This window comes from Marmota monax, unplaced genomic scaffold, assembly GCF_021218885.2.
Source record: "Marmota monax isolate L192 unplaced genomic scaffold, Marmota_monax_Labrador192_F-V1.1 WCK01_AAM20220418_F8-fsc00237, whole genome shotgun sequence".
NCBI lineage: Eukaryota > Metazoa > Chordata > Mammalia > Rodentia > Sciuridae > Marmota > Marmota monax.
Window position 1 is genome coordinate 286,680 of NW_026694627.1, and position 21,956 is coordinate 308,635.

The 21,956-nt window shown below is 62.3% G+C and overlaps 1 protein-coding gene across 8 annotated transcripts in view; it reads right to left on the reverse strand.

Annotated features, from left to right (window-relative positions):
* Gtf2ird1 (GTF2I repeat domain containing 1) overlaps positions 1-21,956 on the reverse strand; it is an 81,314-nt gene that overhangs the window by 43,520 nt on the left and 15,838 nt on the right. For 3 of the 8 annotated variants that reach the window (XM_046422805.2, XM_046422804.2, XM_058572218.1), the window contains exons 2-5: positions 5,490-5,618; positions 4,483-4,624; positions 2,065-2,220; positions 137-320 (exon numbers count right to left, since the gene is read on the reverse strand). In XM_046422805.2, the coding sequence (XP_046278761.1) occupies positions 137-320; positions 2,065-2,220; positions 4,483-4,624; positions 5,490-5,612 (605 nt within the window). In that variant the 5' untranslated portion in view covers positions 5,613-5,618. Of the gene's footprint in view, positions 1-136; positions 321-2,064; positions 2,221-4,482; positions 4,625-5,489; positions 5,619-11,310; positions 12,236-21,956 lie in introns of those variants that run through there. The other 5 variants (XM_046422803.2, XM_046422802.2, XM_046422806.2 and 2 more) reach the window with 4 other exon arrangements.

A 21,956-nucleotide genomic window follows, 5' to 3' on the forward strand; every position in this document is an offset into this window, starting at 1 on the left:
CCTGGCTGTGGTCCTGCTCTGAGCCTGGCCTTCAGCCTCAGCTCAGGGGGCTTTCACAACCGGGTCCTGGGCCTCTCCAGCCCCGCCCCTGGCGGTCAGTGGCCTCAGGTCTGCGCCCAGGCTGTGCCCTGCTCACCTCTTGAGCTTGAAGCGGATGCGGTGGCTGTGCTCCAGGATGGCCATCAGGGCCTCGGGGTCGTACTCTGCCGGCCTCCGGAAGGCCAGGCCCTCAGGCAGGCCCTGCACGGCCAGCAGCCCGGGCTCCCTGAGCAGCCTCTCGTAGGGCAAGGGCACCACACTGGCCCTGCCCAGGGCCTCACCTGTCAGGGAGAGAGCAGGAGGGTCAGCAGGGGGCCACCAGGCTGGGACCAGGAGATTCACAGGGGGCCGCCAGGCTGGGACCAGAAGATCTACAGGGGGCCACCAGGCTGGGACCAGGAAATACACAGGACCCCCACAGGCCCCCGGCTGCAGACCCAGCCTAGGAAACCCTAAGGGGCTGAGGCCAGGGCCCCGCTGTCTGCACCCAAGGGCGGGCGCCCTGGTGGGGAGCCACCTGTTCCCGGGACAGCTTCTCCCCTGCACTCAACCCTGGGATGGGGGCTATAGGCAGGACTTGGGGCAGGGCCAGGGCAAGAGGTGAGAGAGAAGGGAGGGCAGGGACGAAGAAGGGACTGGCACGCCAGAGGGCCCAGGATGAAGGGAGAGGATGAGAGAAAGCAAGACACAGAGAGGGAAAGAAGGGGGGACTAGGCCACATGTGGTGGGGCACGCCTGCATCCCAGCTACTCAGGAGGCTGAGGCAGGAGGATCGCAAGTTTTGAGGCCAGCCTCAGCAACTTAGCAAGATGCTATCTGAAAATGTAAAATAAAAGGGCTGGGATGTGGCTCACGGTAAAGGGCCCCGGGCTCTGTCCCTGGCACACACGCCCACAAGGAGGGGACCCAGGAAAAGGGAGGAGAGCAAGAAGAAACAGACTTGGAAGAGGGGCATGGGAAAGGAAGAGGGACTGAGAGGGAGGAAGGGCTGGGGACAGAGGGCCCAAGGCTTAGGGACACCTTTGGTCACCCCTATACCACTGTCCCTACCCAGAGCCAGAAAGAGGTCTGCACCCTTCAGCCACCTGACCCTCAAGGTGAGCAAGGGGGGCTGAGGCTGGACGGGCAGGGGTGCAGCAGGGCTTGGCATGTCCCTGTGGCTGGCAAAGGTGACCAGAGCGCCCCAGTCAGTGTGCGTGACAAGCCCTCCACCCAGGGCCTCTGGGGCCCTAGGTCCCCTGGCCTTCTCCTCATCTCAAACCAGCGGGTTTCCTCAGGTCTGTTCCAGAACCCAGAGCTGTCTACAGAACAGATAAAAAGGTTCCTAATGGACAAGGTGGGGTCCTCAGGGACAGGCCCAAGGTCATCCAGGGAGTGTAAAGATCACTGCTGGGGCTCAGAGACTTCCTGTAACCTGACACTCCCCAAGAGAGGCCAAGCCAGGCCTCCTCCCCACCTCCACAGGACAGGGTTCATTCAGTCATTCAACAAACGCTCTGAGCCCCTGCGGTGCTGGGCCCTGAACTCCCAGGCTGGGGACACTAGAAGGGCAAGCACCACCCTGGTGAGGGGACAGTGGGTGCCAGAGAGGCCCTATCCCAGGAGGAGAGGGCTTCCTGAGGCCAGGCCTCAGAGAGTGACACAGGAGTCCCCCAGACAGGGATGGGGAAGGCAGTGGCCCGTGACACAGTAGTGCCAGGGCGTGCTGGGGACAGGAGGGGCTCTGCAATGTGGCTCAGGACACTGGTGTAGCCGAGCATGGAGACAGGGCTGTGGGAGGGGATGGGAGAGCCGCGGTGGGCCCCTAGACGTCAGCCCCAAGCCAGGGAGCACTTCAGACCAGACTGTGCTGAGGACCCCCAACACCTGGGTCATTTCCAGGGTAGAGTGGCAGTGGCCTGAGTGACAGTGGAGACGGGTGGCAGTTCAGGAAACGGGCGGGCAGGACACCAAGCCCTGGGTGCGGAGCTGGGGTAGCCAGGGGCCCCCACCCCCCCAGGCCCAGGTGCGAGGAGAGGGTCTCACTATAGAGGACGTCGAACACCTCCTCCACCATCTTCCGCAGCAGGTACACGTCAGAGCCACGCTCCAAGGAGGACCGTGGGGTGCCCCGGCAGCCCCCCTCGCCCCGCTGCACCTTCTTGGGGTGCTCGCCTTCCGGGTCCTTCCACAGGGGTCCTCCTGTGGGACAGAGCATGAGGTCACGGTAAGCCCATGGCCCCAGATCAACCTCAGGCTGGGACCTGGCTCCGCACGGTGCCCCAGACCTGCCCGGCCACCTGGAGGGCCGGCCCAGCTGTGGCCTCCTCCCTGGCCACCCCCACCTCACCGTGTGACCTCAGCAAGTCCCTTCCCTCTGAGTCTGAGTGCTGAACACTCACGGAGGCTCCATGGCACCCATTCCGCCCACTCCACTGTCCTCTGACCCTAACACACTCCACCTTAGCAACCTGGCCCCCATTTCCTACTGGCCAGAGGTGGAGAGGACAGAGACCCGTCAGGGGGCCATCAGCCGGCAAAGAGGCAGGTTCCTGCCGGGCTGAGCCTGGGAGCGTGACCGGATCCTGGGGAATGTGCCAGAGCCACACCAGCAGGGGACAGGGAGGGTCCCGCAGCCCCCAGCTCACGCCTGCTCCCCTCAGGACCGAGTCCCCTGGGCTATAAATAATGGCTCCCCCGGCTCCGGGAGGTCAGGTGCACCCTCCCGGCCCCAGCCTGGGCCCCAGCCCCACGGGATGGCCACCTGGGGCCCTGGAGGCCCGCCGCACCTCAGCCCAGCACCCACCCTGACCTCGGGAAGGCCCGGGCTCTAGGCTGAGCAGGACAGAGGCGCTGGCAGGGGAAGCCCCCCAACGGTGTGCCCAGCCGGTGGTGCCCAGGGCCCACACGCTGGCCCCGGGAGCAGCCCTGGTGATCGGAAATGCTCAGGACAGTGGCCCCATAGCTGGAGCCACAGCAACCGCTCAGCCCCGGGCCCCCTCCCAGACGAGCAGCTCGAGGCCCACAGGGCCCCGGATGAGCATCCTTCACCATGGGGCAGCGGAGTCGTAAAGTTGGGGTTCACCCAGTTTGAAATCCATGCGAATACACGACACACTTGGGGGAGGGACCCGTGTCTGACCCAGGTTTCACCCTGCCCCATGCACGGCCTCCAGTGGGTGTCCTGGTCTTGGGCTTGTGACCCTGACCTGTCACCGGCAGGTGAGGAATTTCCCACCATGACACGTGATACTCAAAAGCTGCAGGTTTCGGAGCCTCTGGGGCGCGTTCTGAACCACAGGTGCTTTCCCTGCACCAGGCGGCTTGGGGCCAGTGGCCAGGCCACCCACTCAGGCCTGGGCGCCTGGACCTTCACCAGACCCTGGGGCTGAGCCGCGTGGCCCACGGCTGCTGGCCTCCTGGCTGGACTGGGCCCTCATCCTACAGGGTCCCTCCCTGCAGGTCCCAGGCCCGGGTCACCATCAAGGCGAAGCTGACCTCCTCAGGAGGAGGAGGCACCAGCACCTGGACAGGGAGTCAGGGCTCGGGGTGCAGGTGCAGGGCAGGACCACTGTGCAGGGTAGGAGGCGAGGGGCGCACGGGGTGCGGGTGTGGGCGCGGGCGCACGGGGAAGGAGGACGGAATGTGACTCTGAGGCTGGGACACGTCTGCCAGGCAGGGGGAGGCGCCAGGATCTTCCAGAGGGGCAGGAGCAGGGGCCAGGCCTGGGCCGAGGGGCATGGGAAGGCACGGGGGCTGCAGAAGCCCCCTCTGCTAGGGGCCCTCACTCACAGAAGGAGAGCTGGTCCTTTGGAGGGGACCTGGGCCCTGGGTGCCAGCTGTGCACGTGCCTGATTTTCAAGGTTGCATCAGGATGGGCGGGGCCCGGGGCCCACTGACCTGCAGACAGGGCCGCAGACGTGGCCGCAGACAGGGCCACACCGTCTCACCACACGTGGGGGGACAGGGGGCATGTGCTCTCCAGGCCTCGACCCTTCTCTGTGAGCTGAGGGGACGTTCTGGAGCCTGCTGGGCACCTAGCACACCCTGGCCACTGAGGGCCACCCCTGCCGAGCATGTCCCAGTGGGCAGCATGTGGCCCTGTCCCCATGAGCCCCCAGGAGGGAGCTGAGATGATTTCGGCTCTAATAGTGACAGTGCCCACCCCAGGGCAGAGGACGGGACAGACAGCTCACTGGGAGGGGCTAGTGGCACACGTGTCCACCCATCTCAGCTGGACAAGGGCCCTTGGCCCAGACTCAGGGACATGTGGCTGAGAGGACCTGGGTGAAAACACCAGGCTCGGTGTCCTCGCCTGAAAGTGGGCAGATGGCAGTGGCTCAGTCACGCTCACGCAGCCAGCCACTGGGGACAAGGGCCACTGGACAGGCTGCCGGATGTCAGGCCAACTCCACGCGGGGCGAGCAGACCCGGGGAGGGCTGGGGGGCGGATGCGGTACTCACGGCAGAACCTGAGGAAGTCGGCCTGCAGCTCCTTGCGGGCGCTGAGGAACACCCGGCCCTTCTCGGTGCCCACCACGAAGGCGCTCTCGTCGTGCACGGCCACACAGGCCACCTCGGCGTTCAGCTTGGACAGCGCTGAGCACTGCGGGTGGGGCGGGGGCACAGGAGTCCGCTCAGGCTGCAGGGACCCAGCGCAGGGGAGAGGCCGCCCCTCCACCATCCTCCGTCTTCAAATCCGCAGTGGGGACAAGTGACAGGCCCCCAGAGACTGGCCACAGGGCCGGGAGAAGAGATGCGCCTTCTGCTCCTCCCTCTGAAGTCCTCCTAGACCTAGAGGGGCCTCTTGCCTCAGCCCCAGGGGACCTGGGCTTCCATGTTGGCACACGGGAGGACACAGCCCACTGGGCTCTGCTGGCCCATGTACAGAGCTGGGGACAGAAGCCCACACCTAGAGCTTGAATGAAGACCAGGGGCGGGAAGGAAGCCATCTCTAGACTGGGCCACCTCTGCGGGTCCACCGGCCCCAGAGTTAAGCTGGTAGCTCCTTGGCACAGAGGGTCCCTACAGTCAGATACCAGCATCTCAACAGGAAAACCCTGTCTATAAACCTGTGGTATGCAGTTGGCGCCTGATAAATGCTGCTTTTTCTCTTCCTGTGACTCCAGGCTGTATTCTGCCCTCTCTGAGCTTCAACTTCATCATCCTAAGACCCAGGGGTACAGCTAAGAGATGCCAGAGAGACCTCTTTAACACTTGCCAGCTCCTGGCACAGAAGCTTCTCCCAGGAAAAGGACATTATTCCGTCCTAAACCTCCAGAAGAGACTGTGGCTCATCCCGGGGACGGGACATGAATGGCAAGAGGTGACCTAGGAGGACAAGGGCACGAGGCCCAGGCACCAGCATTCATTCCGAGGCTATGGACTTGATCTGGCTGGACCCTGTGCCCACGCTGAGGCAGGACGGCGCTGAGGGGCACAGGCGCCGGGTGGGCAGGGTGGGCGCTCACCATGGCGTCCAGGGCCGACACCAGGCTGGTGATGATCTCGTCTTTGCGGGCGAAGGCAGAGCTCCAGCGGTCAGGCCCGCAGCCGTTGGCGGGGAGGTCACAGCGCTTCCCCAGCAAGGCCATGGTCACCTGGAGGAGGAGGGGAGAGACGGGACGGTGGGCACCAGGCCCTGGGGGAGGGCATGCAGGGCGGCCACCACCCCAACCCCGGACCCCCAAGGCCGCCTCGACTTCCAGCTGCAGCAGACCAAGGCCTTGCGTGCCTCAGGAATCTGAGCCCTGGACAGCGGCTCACGCACAGGCCTGCACAGTGCAGGCCCAGGACATCACTGGGAGGGGCGTCTCATGGCACCACCAGCCCTGGGCCAAGCCCAGTACCATGCCTGCTCTGCCAGATAAGCCCAAATCCCACCGTTCCATGTGTACACAGCTCTGGCCACGGCCTTGCCCCTGCTCACACACCCTCCATGGCTCCCTACTGCCCCTGAGAGCTCAACTCCTGGTGTTCTGGCTTCCTGGCCAGCACCCCCCCACAGCTTAGGCTGCAGGTCTCTCTGTCCCTAAATACACCAGTGTCCTTCCAAGCTGCCTTCGCAGGTTTGGGTCCCCTGGCCTCAGTCTAACGAAGGCGGGGACAGCCCCACTGCCAGCCTATCTGGCTGGGTGCCCTCTCTGGCCTCTCTGTAGCAAGCCACATGCCCTCAGGGCAAGGCTACTGCCCCTGCCTCTGGGCCTCCATCTACTCCGGGTTGTGGGGCTCCGCCTCAGGGCGTAGGCAGGCAGGGCAGGGCAGAGGCCCCTCTACCAGCCGGGGGGCAGGACTTTGTCCTGTCATTACGGGGCTCCTGGAGGCAGAGGTGCGTGTCCCCATCCTGGTGCCTTCAGACCAGGGGAGGCCTCCCCCACCAGCTGGGTCTCCCCCGGCTCTGCTCTCCCTTTCCTGACCCCGGGAATCAGATGGAGGCCCCACCAGCTGCCCAGGGCAGCTCCTGCCCTGTCCCCAAGGCAAGTGGAAGAGAGCACAGCGGTGACCCAGGGTTTCCCTCCCTGGCCTCAGCCCAGGGCTATGCCTGCTCCCTGGCTGGGGGTCAGTGGCCAGTTCAGGGCAGTGGGCAGGGGACAGGCCTGGAAGGCCCAGGGGTGTGACTCCTGGATACAAGTGGGCAGGCAGGGCACAGCAGGCTGGAGGTCCTCACGTCCTGCTGCCTAGGGAAACAGGCCACCACGGTCCCTCTGGACGATAAGCTCGGCAAGGGCAAAACCAGGTCTGCCTACCCTAGGGCCACCTCAATGCCCCCGTATGTGACAGGCCAAGGTGAATGGTCCCAACCCAGACTGGGAAGCCAGACAGCAGCAGGTGTCAGAGGCCATCGCACACAAGGGGGTAAGAAGTGACACCCCAGTGACAGAAACATCCCGAGGATCTAACTGGGCTTGCAGTGGAGCCGGGCTCCGGCCTCAGCTCTGGTTCAGATCAGCCCTTTGGCTGGGGCTGAAGACTGACCTCGGCAACCGGCCAGCCTGGCATTTGGTCAAAACATGTATTGGAGCCGGATGTGGAGGTACACCCCTTAATCCCAGCAGCTCAGGAGGCCGAGGCAGGAGGATCACCAGTTCAAGGCCAGCCTCAGCAACTTAGCGAGGCCCTAAACAACTCAGTGAGACCCTGTCTCTAAATAAAATATAAAAAAGGGCTGGGGATGTGGCTCAGTGGTTAAGCACCCCTGGGTTGAAACCTCGGCACCAAAATAATAATAATAATTATTATTATAATTACTATTATTGGGGCTGGGGTTGTGGCTCAGTGGTAGAGCGCTCGCCTCGCACTTGTGAGACTCTGGGTTCGATCCTCAGCACCACATAAACATAAATAAGTGAAATAAAGGTATTGTGTCCAACTACAACTAAAAATTAATATTTTTTAAAAATCACTATTATTGTTATAACACACACGCATGCACGCACGCTCTGCTTCTGAATGTTTGCAGACGATGTTTCATCTTAGAACTTGGGGATCTGGGGAATGAAGGGGTGCTGACGGCTGACAGGCTGTAGGTGACAGAAGCCCACAGATGACTTGTGCTAATGGGCCAGGAGGCGGGCCCCAGTCATCTCCTGGGCCAATCTGTGGCATGATGTCCCCCCAGGGGTCTGCTGTGTAGACAGCCCCTGGGACCCTCATGGAGGCAGCGGGCACAGCTGGGAGCTGGCGGCCCTGCTGCTGTCCCCCGCCGCTCAGCGTTCCCTGCCCAGCCTCTGAGCGCCGCTTCCCGCTGCCAAGGCCCAAATCGAATCAGGCCGAGCAGCAGCCCAGACACTGGCCCTGGCCTCCCCCAGCCTCCGGTTGCCCAGACTGCACCGGCTCCTTCTGGCAAAGCCCTAATCCACTTAGAAAGGAACCGGGAGGGAGCAGGAAGGGGGCTGGGCTGGGGCCACCGAGTCCACACCCGCCAGCCGAGTCCACACCCGCCAGCCGGGCACTCGGAGCCCTGGGTGCAGCCGAGCGGGGGCAGTGGGGGGCCCACTCCAGACGCCTGGGCGGCTGGAGCTGGCAGGTAGGTGAGAGGGAGCCCAAGAGACCCGGGCCAGGCGCTGGACCACACCTTCTCCCTCTGCCATTCACCGTGCAGAGGACAGGGGACCATGGGGACAGCGAGCACCAGTCAACGGTGAGGCCAGAGGGAAGGTCCCCGGGAGATGGGGCAGTCACAGAAGGAGATCAGAGCAGAGTCAGAAGAGGCTCCAGAACACGCGGTGGCCACTGGCTCCTGACAGGGCACAAGTGGTCAGCGCACACTCAGGGCCCAGGGTCACCGCTCAGGCGGGACGCAGGGCAACATCCTGACCCCTTTCTTCCTGCCTCCTATCACGACCCTGCTAGCTCAGCCCCAAAAGTACCCCAGTATATCCACCTCCGGCCACGTCCAGTCCTGGCCACCAGCCCCGCGTGTGCAGTGGCCTCCCCTCTTGCTGGTGGGGTCTCCTCCCCAGCCAGGGAGCCTCGCTATAGGCCCCCCACGTTCCTCCCTTGCCCAGACGCTCCTTGTCCCTGCACAAAGACCCAACGCGACACTCCCCTGTGCACAGTGGGCCTGCGGGCACAGCCCTCTGCCTCTCCCTTCTGCCCAGGCCCAAGCCTGTCCAGGTCTAGGGCCTCCCCCGCCGTGGCCAGCTAGGCAGAGGCCGGCCCCTTACCACCCACCCCTCCTGGGACCCTCGACAGAACATGCTGCCATCTGAAGCCACAGCCCATGCGCTTCCTGCCCGGTGTCCCCACAGGAACGTGGGCTCCCCAAGGCCACAGACTGTGTCCGTCCTGCAGGCCGCAGCCTGGCCCGGGTGTCCCCAGGTGCTAAGATACACACGCCTCTAACAGGCGCTCAAGTCCACCATGCCAGGGGAGCCCGGCATCAGCCAGCTGCAGGCAGGGCCTGGCCACCCGTGGGAGCCTGCACCTCGGGAGGCGCGGCCTCTCTGGCGGAGCGGTTTGATGGAGAACGGAGGCTGCGGGGTGCCAGGGCTCTGGGTGGCCCCTCCAGCACACAGTGACCTGGCCATGCTCCAGGTGCTGCCCCAGGACCTGCAGCGCCTGCATCACCTGGCCGCTGGTCTGGGGAGCGTCCTTGCTACAGCACCCTGTTTTAGAGATGAGAGGGGACTCTCCCCAGGCCCCAGCAGCAGACAGTGGGGACACATCCTGTCTGCCTCAAAGTCTGAGGCAGGAGGCCTGTGCTCCCACAATGACCAGCAGAGACCAGAGGGCCACGTGCAGAGCTGACCAGGGTGACCAACTGGCCCTCGGTTGCCCAGGAACAGCCGGGACTTAGCAGAGAGTTCTGTGTCCTCAGTCTCTGGACAGTTGGTCACCAGGCCCCGGCCTTGACACAGGACCAACAGGGCCAGGCGCCCACACACCTCCCTCAGCGGCAAAGAACATGGACAGACAGGGACAGGGAGGACGTGTGTCCATCCTTTGGGTCCAAAACCATGAACTTGCTTCCTAAGGTGAGAGCCGGGCCTGGGCTGCGCAGGCAGGGGGACACGGAGCATGGGAGCAGGCAGGGCCCCTGCACCTGGGGAGATGGGGAGAGGACGCCGCAACTCGGGGCTCAGGCCTGAGTGCGAAGCCCCAAGGGCAGAGCCGGGCAGGTGGATGGAAGTCACCATAAGGTGCTAAGTCCCAGCTGAATCCCGGCTGTGGAGCGGCCCATGACCTGCCCCTCATTTGGCATCCCTACCCACTGTGCCCACCCGCAGGCCAGAGGCTGCCACCACCTGCCTGGTGACCCCCGGGGCCTGCACCACACCCCTGAGGCTCAGAGGTGACACCCCCAACAGCAGGCCCAGGAGGCTGCGTGGTAAGTCCCGGGGACTCTGATGGCAGCCAGGACCTGGATGGTCCTAGGTGCGGGCCTGCGACCCAGGTTCCAAGGCCTCTGCATCCTGCCTGCCCTGCAGGCCGCCAAGGGCTGGGGACCAGCAGGTCCCTGAGCCAAAGACTGGCCGAGAGCTGTGTCCCTGGGAGAGTAGGTGCTGCCCAGACCAAGGGCAGGCCTGTCACCAGGAGAGGGGACACCCACAGTACTGGGCCCCACAGCCCACTCCAGCTGGCCCTGGAGCCCGGCTGAGGGCTAGTAGACTCTCAGCCAAAGGCCCCACAGACAGGAGGTGCCCAATGGGGACCTGAGAGAACCAGGTCAGGTCCCTTTGACCCCACACAACGACACGGCCTCTGCACTGGCTCTGGAAGCCATGAGCAGGTCAGGGGGCTCCGTGCTGCCCGCCCGTCACCCCTGGTCACAGCAGGCGAGGAGGCCCCTGGCAGGGCCACTGCAGGAGGGAGGACTGCCCAGGAGCCCAAGCCCCTCCAGGCACCAGCCCACCCAGCGTCAGGGGTGCCCGGGAGGCCTGGCAGGGCACCTGGGCCGTTGGCCCCACGGGGACAAAGCTCCCTCATTGCTCCCGCCACACTCTTGAACTCTGGCAGTCACCAAGTCCCTATCTTATCAGCTACCAGCCAGGGGACAGAACCCAGTGGTCACCCCGCCTGATCATCAACTGGGTCAGTCTAAGCAGTGAGCTGTAGGGGGGCCAGCAGCAGTGGCTCTGCCCAGCTGGAAGGTGGTGGCCCATGGGAAGCAGCCGGGGCGCCTCCCCTGGCCAGGCCACACCACAATCAGTCACTCAGCACCTGCTGGAGCCTGTACTGGGCCAGGCCCCTTCTGCCCGCTGGAGATCACAGGGTCAGTGTGTTCACAAAGAGTCACAGGGCCTTGGAGAGAGGACGCGGGGAAGCCGCCTGGCACAAAGCTTCGTGTGGAGGACAGAAAGGGGTCACCCACGGATTGAACCCAGGGGCACTGACCACTGGGCCCACCCCCAGCCCTATTCTGTGTTTTATTTAGAGACAGCGTCTCGCTGAGTTGCTTAGGGCCTCACTAAGTAAGTTTCTGAGGCTGGCTTTGAACTTGTGATGCTCCTGCCTCAAGCAACCAAGTCGCTGGGACGACAGGGGCACCCCTGGGCCTGGCAGGTGGCCCGTGTTTTACTCCCACCTTCCATTTACCTACTTTGGGTACTCTGGGTACGTGAAAGGAAGCCCGGGGTCGTCTGCACAGAGCAAAGGAAGAAGCATGACTTGGCCATCCGGGGATAAAGGGGAGGACGTCTGGGGCGATGTCGACAGAAGAAAAGGCGACTCGCGGATGGGGAAAATACTTGCCGATTTTGTATCTGATGAGGATCAACATAAACAGAACCCTAGACGCAACAGCACCACAGCCCACAGCCCACGAAAACCCGGACAGGCAGGTCTCCTGACCTTCAAATGGCCAGCAGACACATGAAAACTGGACATCACTGGCCATTAGCAAAATGCCAATCAAAACTGCAGTGCGACATCGCCTCTCACCGGGTAGGACGGCTCCTATAAAAAAATCACCACACGTGAACGAGAGCTGGAGATGCCATGGAGGGGCCGGAGGCCCAGGCACCGTGGCAGGAGTGGACATGGGCATGGCCACCATGGAGACAGCATCACTGCTCGACACCTCTAAGACAGTCACAGGGACCAGCAGCTCCACATCCACAGTCCACCCAGGACCCAGGATAGGGTTGAGGCCTGCGGCTCAGCGCACAGTGCCAGATGCGGGGCAGCCAGGGTGCCACCGACAGGTGAGCACGTGACAAAACACGCCGGACAGCGGGTGGGGACACTGACTCAGGAAGGGAACCCTGATGCCCGCCACGAGGAACCCCGAGGACACCACCCCGCGAAGTGAACTGGGCCGCATAGGCCACCAGACCCGGGACAGGCCCATAGGACAAGCTCCCGCTGGACCCGGCCCTTGGCTCCAGAACCCGGCTGTGCTTCTGCGGGCCACGCTCAGGGTCCTCCGCGAGGAGCAGCCCGCTAGCCTGAGGGGACACACCCACCGGAGCCTGCACTCGCTCTGGGCCATCCAGAGGCCCCATGAGACTCTACACTAGCCTGTCATCCTGAAGTGGCTTTAGGGGTTCTCTGGCCCTTGGCCCACTGAGTGGTGAGAATTGACTCCCCACTCTTGATGTCGGGCCTCACTGCTCACCCTGAAGCAGCCAAGGAGCTGGGAATGCTCGAGGGTCCCCACTTCCCACCTGCTCAGAGACAGTGGCCACGAGACCCCGGCTGTCCTGACGGAACCGTCCTGGAAATGCCAAAAAAGGGAGAGATGCCCAAGAGGCTCTGGCCGTCTCCCCAGCCCAGGCACCAGGCTAGCGCCTGACGATGTCTCTAACATGACCCCAACCCTGGCCACCCTCCAATGCAGCCACAGGACAGGACTTGGGCAAGACCCACCTGGCCCAGCCCAGTCAACCCCCAGCAGGGAGAGGTTAAGATAGGAGGGGACTGTCATATGCTGTAGCCAGGTCCGGGTGACTTGTCTCGGGGGTCACTGGCACACCCAGTGCAGGCCCGGCAGAGGCCGGGCCCGAGGGGCAGTGCTGGGAGCATGGACAAGCTTGGTGGATGGTCTAGGTGCACGCACACGTGTCCAAGGTGACCAGTGGGGACAGGGCTGAGGTGGGAAGAGAGGACAGGGTCAGCAGGAATCCCCAGCTGCCCTCCTCTCCCAGGCCTTGTCCATCACAGCACAAAGGGTGGCAAATCTGCCCCTAGGAGCGCCTGGTAGATTCAAAAGTGACCTCCGACAAGACACCCCTGTCCTCATCCCTGGGGCCTATAAATGTCACCTTCTAAGGTAAAACTACTTCGGGGGTGACACACTGAAGGACCTTGAGAAGGGAGACACGCGGAAGCCCTGGAGGCCATCACATCTCCCTATGATGGAGAGTGGGGGTGGGGACTGGCAGAAGCGAAGGCCAAGGGCAGACAGACACTTGAAGATGCTGGCCTTGAACCTGCAGGGACGTGGCCACAAGCCCAGAGGCTGGGAAAGCAAAGGGCTGAGTCTCTGCTCAATGGCGGCCCCGCCCACACCCTGATCTGAGCCCGCAGGTGACGCACTGGACTCCAGAACTGTGAAAATACACACGCTGCTCTTGCAAGGCACCACATGCGTGGAATAGGTGGACTGTCCCGACCTGAAAATCCCAAATCTGAAATGCTCCAAGACCAAAAAATGCTCCAAACAAACACACTATGTTTTTTGAGCAGGGACCCTAACGCCACAGCAGAAAATTCCACCCCAGCCCTACGTGATGGGTGGACGCCAACACAGGCATCTGGAGACACCACCTTGGGGCCAGGCACCATGGCACACACCTGTGATCCCACCGGTGGAGGCAGGAGAATCGTGGGTTCAAAGCCAGCCTCAGCAACTAAGCAAGGCCCTAACTCTGAATAAAATATAAGAAGGGCGGTGATGTGGCTTCAGGTTACTTGCCCTGGGTTCAATTCCTGGTACAAATGACAGCAACAAATCACCTTCAGGCCACGTGCATGAGGTGTCCATGAAGCAGAAGCGTAGACTCGGGTCCCCAAGACATGTATATCATGACATTCTGACAAATACCGCAAAATCCATCGAGATGTGAAATCCACGACGTCTGGCCCTAAGCTTTGTGGATAAGGGACACCAGCCTGCACCTGCTACAGCAGCCTCCTGAGGCTCGGAGGGGCCCTCGCTGCCCACGCCCTCCGCCCTGGACATGCAGTCCTCAGCTCAGACCTCTCTCTGCAAGGCTCAGGCCTGGTCTGCTGGAGAACTCCCCAAGCCCTTCGCCACTGGACACTCCAGAAGGGCCTCTGGAGAAGCGGACGTTTCCAGACACCCAGGAAGCACCTCTGACTCGCGTCTCTGCCCTGTGGGCCAGCTGGGGTCGGGGAAGGCAGCAGCCAGCGGAAAAACTAAACCCAGCCCTGCAAAAGGCAAAGCCGCTCACACGCCACCCAAGCACGCCCCCGCCAGCGCTGCCATATGCCTGTTTCTCCTAAAAGCAGCTCGAGAGAACAAACAAAATGACATTTCTCCCCTCCCAGCTGGGGGACATCCTTCCTCCCTGGCAGACCCACCCTCCCCCTGGATACTCATCTCCTGCCCCAGGGGCTCCCCAGTGGGGAAGGTGTCACCCATGGCCCTGAATTCTGGCCACCCCGCATCGTCCACCCACCACTGTAGCTAAGGGAGGACACAGGAGGCCAGGCTCTGTGGACTGACAGCCAGAGGGGGTCTCACACCTGGCTGCAGTGCGGTACGAGGGGATCTGGAGTGTGGTCAAGACACCTGTGTCCCAACCCAGGCCCAGACCCCAAAGGCTGCCCTCCCAGGCCCTTCTCCTCCTGCTAAGCCAGGTCGCCCACTGTGCCTTGGCATATAAAGGCAGGTGCTTGGGGCCTATCCCAGTGCCCAAATTTAACCACTTCCCAAAGCCCACCCGAAACACCCTAGTTGGTTAGTTACCACACTCTTAAAGCCACTAACGCAAGATTTGGGGACTGAACTCTTGCACGAGTGGAGACAAGAACACACTTTCCAACTGTGGTCCGAGGCCCGAGGGTAAAGCCGGGTCTCCAGACTGGATCAGGGCCCTCCAGTTCCCATGGGGGGACTTGGGGAAGGAGAAGCACTGGTCCAGTCCTGGCCACAGAGACAGAGAGCTCCTGGGGAGCTTGTGCCTGGAGAGGGTCTTGGGGTGGCCTCCTCCTGCAGGGACACCCCAACCTGAGAAGAGCCACTGGGGGGGAGGGGTCACCTGCAGAGCAGCAGACCCTGGAGGGACCTGGTCTCTGTGACTCCAGACCAGCCACCTCCAGGCCTCACGCTGCACAGTAGAAGCCCACGTTGCTGAGGCCACGTCCCATGTGGGCTTCCTCCACCTGCAGCCAGAGGCGTCCCACTGAGGCCGCCTGGAGCAACCCCTGCTGGGCTGTGGCTTCGGCTGACTTCACAACAGAAGATCTCCTTCCCAGCCGGTGGCCACAGAGCGACATCCTGTGCGGTGACCGCCCACAGCAAGAATCTAGGGCCCTGAGTGTGCATGGACCCCAGGTGGGCATGGAGCCCCCGGGTAACCTTGTCTCCTCTACAACTGTGCTGGCCGGGTCATTTGGTCACAACTGCCAACCCGTGGATCCCCGGTGTGCGTGGCCCTGAGGCAAACCCTGTGGACACTCAGGCCTCACATAGCCACCTTCTCCCCTTCCCCAACTCCTCGAGGGGCTGGAACACACACAGCCAGGCCCCACATCCACAGATTTTTACCAACTGTGGGTTGAATATTTGAGAAATAAAACCTGCAGCTGAACTGAACAGATTCTTTTCTTGCCATAATTCCCTCAACTATGAGGCATAGCAGCTACTACCATGCCAGTCACATTAAGTCATCCAGAGATACTTAAAGCACACGGGCCATGTGCCTGGGGCCTGGGCAAATCCTGTGCCATTTTACCCACAGGGCTTGAGCCTCCTTGGATTGGGGTGCCTGCCTTGGGGGTGCTGGAACCGAGTCCCCTGGATACCAAAGACTCCTTGCAACCTAGGCATGGCCATGGGACAGCTTCTGGCCAGTGAGACATTCCCAAAGACACGGGCAGAACTTCTCAGAGAGCAGGTGTTGGCGGCTAACCCCTCCGTCTCCTGTCTGGAGGCTGTAGTCCCTTAGATCAGGATGATCAAAGCCACTGCCTGTGACAGAGGGGATGGATGGAAGTGGGGGACTGGTGAGCGCTAGGCAAGTGTCTGTCCCTGAGCTATGTCCCCAGACCCCTCTTGCCATGTTCCTTGGTGAGTCTTTCAAATAACTTCTGCAATAGGATGGGACACAAACACCCTGGAACCGACCAATCCCATAACTCTCAAAGCTCCGACTCCAGGCACGTTTCAAGAATGAGAGAAAGGCCCTGCCTTCCCGGGGCCTCATCCAATGCGCAAGTGCTTTCCTTCCCCCAAACCTTGCCCTGACCGCCTGTGGAATGGGCACCAGCCGGCACCCTCAGGAAGGTCAGACAGCAGTGATGGGTGGATGGGACCCACTTTTATAAGGCCTCAGCTCCGTGCTGCCCAATGAGCTGCCCTGTCCATCAACCTCGCCATTGTGGGAGGTCAGCCCGGGGCCTCATGTTCAGCCGCACCTGCTTCCTCCCACTGAGGTGTCTGCAGAAGGGTGTCCTTCCCTCTGCCACAACCCCACCCACAAAGCCTTGTCCCCTCCAGCCAAGGTGGCCAGCCTCCCACCTGGCACACGTCTAAGGCTGGGAAAGAGGTGACGGTGGGGAGCACTCCAGGATGCAGGATTCCCACAGGCCTCTGGACACCTGCACTCTTCACCACCACGCAGCGTCCACTGCCCAGTTACCAGGTAAGTAGACGCCCTCTACCCACACCTGCCCCAGGCCACACCATGGAGGGACCCTGAAGACATGCTGCGTGGATCGAGCCACTCCCAAAGGCCAAGCAGTGAGACTGCACCAAGAGGAACCCAGACCCCCAGATGGCCCAGGCAGCAACACCCAGGGCTGTCCACGCCCCCTTGGGGGAGAACGGGACTTTGGTCACCTCCCCCAACTTCACCCTCTCTCGACAGGAAGCGGCCTGGAGAGACTGTCGCCCACTTTTCCACAGGAATGGAAGGCGCACTCCGAGAGCGGGGAGCGTGGCAGGCTCTACCTCAGGCCTGGACCAGGGCTGCGCCTGGGGCTCACGTCGTAAATGGACACCATTTTCTCCTTCCACCCCCACTCCCTGCACTCCTCTCCCCCAAAATCACTCCTCACCCCCCACCCCAGGCAGACTTCTCCGTCCTGGGTACCACCCAGCCCAGGAATGAGGTGACCCAGACTTGGAGATGGCACCGGAAGATCTCAGAAATCTCCTGAATTAACAAGTGAGTTACAACTCCAACCAACAACACCCGGAGTGTGGCCTATGAATCACCTCTTTAGAAATACCCGGCCCCTCTGGTGGGCAGAATCCCAGCCTCTGGGACAGGAGTCCCCTGTGCTTCTTCTTTAAAAAAAAAGTGTCTGGAAACTGGGCCCAGAACAAGGTGCCTGCAACTAGTGACCACGGAGATGAGCACCAGCAATGGCTACTGAGCACAGTCACTCGCCTGTTTGCTGATGCCGGCTGCGGCTCACCTCCTCCCCCAGGCCCCCCATTTCATGACGCTGGCTCCCGAGGCCCCATATGAAGGCCAGATTCACTCATGTCAACCTCAAAGAAGTCTGAGGTCAAAGGGCGCGGTGGAGCACACCTGTGATCCCAGCCACTAGAGAGGCTGAGGCAGGAGGATCGCGAGTTCAAAGCCAGCCTCAGCAACAGCAAGCCCTAAGCAACTCAGTGAGACTCTGTGTCTAAATAAAATACAAAATAGGGCTGGGGATGGGGCTCAGCGCCCAAGTTCGCGAGTTCACTTCCCAGTACCCCACCTCAATAAAAGGGCTGGGGATGTGCCTTAGTGGTGAAGCACCCCTGGGTCCAATCCCCAGTACTAAAAAAAAAAAACAGTTTGAAGGCCCAAATGATGCAAAGAAGCAGCGCCCACTGGGATGATCGTCCCAGGATGAACAGATGCTCCCTCCCTGGGGCTGGATGTTGCCCACTTGTCCTCTGCACCTGGAGACACGCACCTGCAGGGTCAAGCAGGCGGAGGTCGGTCAGCTGACTTCTGTCCACCTGGGGAGCTGAGCTTGGGATTTGCGGGGAAGGGAGAGGGAGAGGGTGCTGGGGACCCCATGGGGGCTCACGTGCCCTAGCGCAGCCTCCACCACTGAGCTGCACCCCCATGGCTCCTCTCCTGCTCCCCAGGGGGCTTTCAGGGAAGCAAACTTTATTTCTTGGAAAACGAGCAACAATCCAGACGGGATCCCAACTTTGGCAGCCGCCTGTGTGTCTGCCCCCAACGCATCCCCTCCTACCCTGGCGCCTGGTCAGCTGGAAAAGACATCAGAGGGAGGACCAGCCTCTTGCTCACGCAATAGCACGGCTGAGTGTCGAAACCATGACGAAACACTCCGGGTACGAGGGCACACAGCGCAGAGTTCAAAGACGTCAGAGGCCCTGGCAGCCAGCCCAGCAGGGCGGGGACAGGGGCTTTGGGGAGCTGGGGGTGTTCTTGGTCTGCATGTGACCTGGGGGAGGGGCTGCCCAGTTGTCATAAATGACTTTTTTCTTCTCAACAAAAGTTTGTAGAAGACTCAGGTCCTGAGACACCTCGCCAGGCACCCGAACACAGCACGCTGTCCCTTTCCAACTGTTTGCACACCGGAGGGCCTTGCCTGGAGGCTGCGGGATCTGCTCCAGGACTCCTCAGGCCAGAGTCGAGGGAACGTCTCTCAACACCAGACCCTCACCTATGGCTAAGCACTTGACAGCAGCTCAACCCCAGCCACGCTGCCTAGGCCCTGGGCCAACGCGGTCCACTGTGCAAAGGAATTTGGTGACCTGCTGACATTTGTCAAAAAAGAAAAAAAAATTGTGGGGTTGTTTTTTTTCCCCCAGCACTGGGAATTGAACCTGGGGGGCTCTACTGAGCCACATCCCCAGCCCTTTCTGTATTCTGAGTCAGGGTTTTGCAAAGTTGTCCAGACTGGCCTGTGTCGCTGGGACAACTCAATCCTTGAGTTGCTGGGATTATGCGTCACTCTCACAGGGTTTACATTCAACCACGTCGCCACCCTTGAACCCAAGACTCTCATTCTATGAATTTATCCTGAGAAATGTATCCAAGACGCAAAGACGCAGCACACGGTGAGTCACAGAAGCACTCAGGACACATACAGGCCAGGCCAGAGCAGGCTCCTGATGCCCTGCCCCTGCAGATGGCCTCAGGGACATGCAGAGGGGCCCGGGAGGGAGGGAAGCTGCAGACAGCCTCTCTATGGCCAGATCCGCGCCTGATTGCCATTCCTTTTGCTTTTATGCATTTTATAAAGTCAGTGGTTTGTCCATCACCATTTGGAAAGACGGGACAGGAATCTCGTGCTTTTAAAAACAAATGACGCAACTGGGCTCCCCACCCGGCACAGGAAAAGGGTCCCAAGGCTTGGTCCCGGGCTGGGCGGCAGGCGGGCCCAGGAGCTTCCCAGGGAACCGAGTGGGCAGCAGGGTGGCAGGCCTGGGCCTAGCTGCAGGTCTGGGCCTCCCAGAGGGCCAGCCAGTCAGTCACCCCTCCCAGCTCAGGGCAGCAGGCTGAGCAGGGGACCCAGCTCCCACAGGGGACCTCCTACCCTGCCCAGGCACAGCTGGAGAGCCCTGGGCCATCAGGAGGGGTGTAGCTCCCTGGGCCTGCCCCCCAGGTGGGGAGGCCACCCCTGGGCAGACAGCCCTCCCGGGTCAGGTTTCCCCCCGTTATTTAAAGCCGGCTCCTGGCAGGCAGGGGCAGCCGCCTGGTGACCAGGATGAGCCCTGGCGGCCCTGCCTGGGCCCGCGTGCCCATGGCAACCAGCGTCCTGGCCTTGGAGACAGGCTCCAGGCTGCCTGCGCAGGGCCTCCCGGGCGGGCGGGTGCAGCTCCTGGCAGGGGCCCTGGCTGGGGAACAGGACAAGCCCATGTCCCGGCTAAGGGGTCCTCAGGTCAGGCCCACGGACAGACAAGTCCCCACGGCCACCGCCTCTGCCACACAGGGGATCGCCATGCAGGTGGTAATGTGCCACCAGCTCATGTGGACCAGGACACCTGGTCCTACACAGCTCTGGGACCAACGGTGGGTGCTCCCACCCTCGAGGGACCCCAGGCTGGGAGGGAACAGAACAACAGATGACTGGAATTTAAAAACATGAGGTTAACAGACAGCAGGGTGATGTGCCCGGCCAGCGGTGGTGGCCCAGGGGCCCTCCATGCACTTCACCCCCAGGAGGACGCCTCCTCCAGGGACAGTCCGTGGTGACGCTCCCAGGGCGGGGAAGGGCAGCCAGGCAGGCTGCGCTAGTGGACGTCCCAGCAGGATGCCACCACCTCGGGGGATGCCTCCAAGCCCTGCAGCACCCACCTCTCCTGGACGCCAATGCTGAGCAAGGCTCTGAAGGGGTGCCAAGTGCCTGGCTGCCCAGGAAACCCGACCGCCAGCCTGGGCCGCCCACATGTTGCGGTCGGGCAGAGCAGGGCAGCGGCCTCGGCTAGAGGCTCAGGAGTGGGCGAGGTGGGGACAGGCCCAGCTGAGTGGCTGCAACGTCCAGGGCCGGGAAGGGCAGGCAGGAAGCAGTGGGTGCGGACGGGCCTGGCTGCAGAAGTCAGGCAAAGACCCCAGGAGGCGCTTCGGCAAGGAGCCTCTGAGGGCCTCTGGGCGGGGCGGCCCAGGACCGGTCGGTGGGCGAGGGCAAGCGAGCTTTAGGGCACAAGTGGGGCCGGCCTGCACTCACAGGCAGTGGGCTGGGAAGGAAGAGTGGAGACCTGGTGGGTGGGGGGACCCCAGGCCTCTGGCTTAGATGATCCAGGGGACCCTGGTGCCCGCTGAAGGAGGAGGCTGAGTCTCGGACCACAGGATTCCCGGGACCCTCTGTGACCTGTGCACAAAAGGGCTGGAGGCTTGCGGGGGTCTGGGCTGGAGGGACAAGCTCTGAGACGTGGGGTACAGCAGAGGCCCTGATGTGGATGACCCTGCCCGGGAGGCTGGAGATGGAGAACTCAGGGAACTGAGGCCAAGAAGACACAGGAGACCACAGGGAGGTGGGACTGGGGGTGGCAGGGAGGCAGATCAGAGGGCATCAGGATGGGCGGGGGACAGAGCTCAGCTGGGAGAGCGCTGGCCTCGCGTGCACAAGGCCCTGGTTCAATCCCCAGCACCAAAACAGCGGAGGGCATTAGGAGAGTGGCGGGGGCCAGGCAGCGGCCGGGGGCGGTGGAGGTGGAGCTGCGGGGTCTGGGGAGCAGGGAAAGAGCACAGAGCAACCTCCCAGAGGCCCCTGAGAGCGGGGCTGCATGGGGACAACTGGCCCTGGGCTGCGGGCCGGGCTCCCGGGTCCTGCAGAGGGTCCCCCACCCAAGGCCAGGACTCCCGGTCTCCCCACCTTCTCAAAGGCCCAGACGCTGCGCCACAGAGCCCCTAGGCCACCCCAGGAGGGTCACCAAGGGTCCTCAGCCACAGAGAGCTCTGCATTCGTCCCGTCTGCTGGGGAGGTGCTATGGTCAGATCTGCAATGTCCCCTCAGGCTCATGGGCTGAAGGCTCAGTCCCCAATATGACCATGTTCAGAGATGGGGCGTTGGGAAGTGCCCGATCAGGAGGGCTCCGACAGTCAGTGGATTGACCCATTAGAAGGGCTAACACTCTGCCCTGCAGGAGGGGCAGAGCTGCAGGCAGATAGGGCCAGGGGACAAAGTGCGTCACTGGAGGCGTGTCCTGGGGACTGTATCCATCCCCACTCCCTCCTTGGATTCTTCCCAGCTGCCACCAGCTGCCCACCTTCCTCCACCTGGGCCTCCTGCCGTGATGGTCTGGTCACCTCAGGCCACACAGCCGTGGAGCTGGCCGACCTTGGACCGGACCCTCAACCTGTGCGCCTACACAATCTTGCCCTCTCTGAGCTGTTCACCACGGGCCCTGTCACAGAGGGGAGGCTGGTACAGAAGGTGGCTTGGAGGTCAGACACAAAGGGCCAGTCAGGGCGGTGACCTCGCCTCCCTACCCGGGAGCAGTGTCCACGGCCCTGGGAGCTCCCGGAAGTGCCTGGTCTGCAGTAGGCCCTCTGTCACGCACCTTCAGGAAGAGGCCACAGTGGGAGTAAGGCCACCGCAGTGATTCTGGGTGCTGCCAACATCATGAACCAACTGAGACGGCCAACATCATGAACAAACTGTGACATCCCTGGACAGTGCGACTTCATGGGGCCACCACCATATATTCAGCCGGTCAACTAGAATATCACGTGGCGCACAGCTGAGCACGTGAGCGGGTCCAAGAGCGGACACAGGAGGAAGCGGGCCAAGCCCCAGCACCCCTGGTCCCCACCCTGAAGGCAGGACAAGGGAGACACAGGCTCAAGTGCACCTGCTCTCAGGAGCTGGTCACCCGGGGAGACACTCAGCCC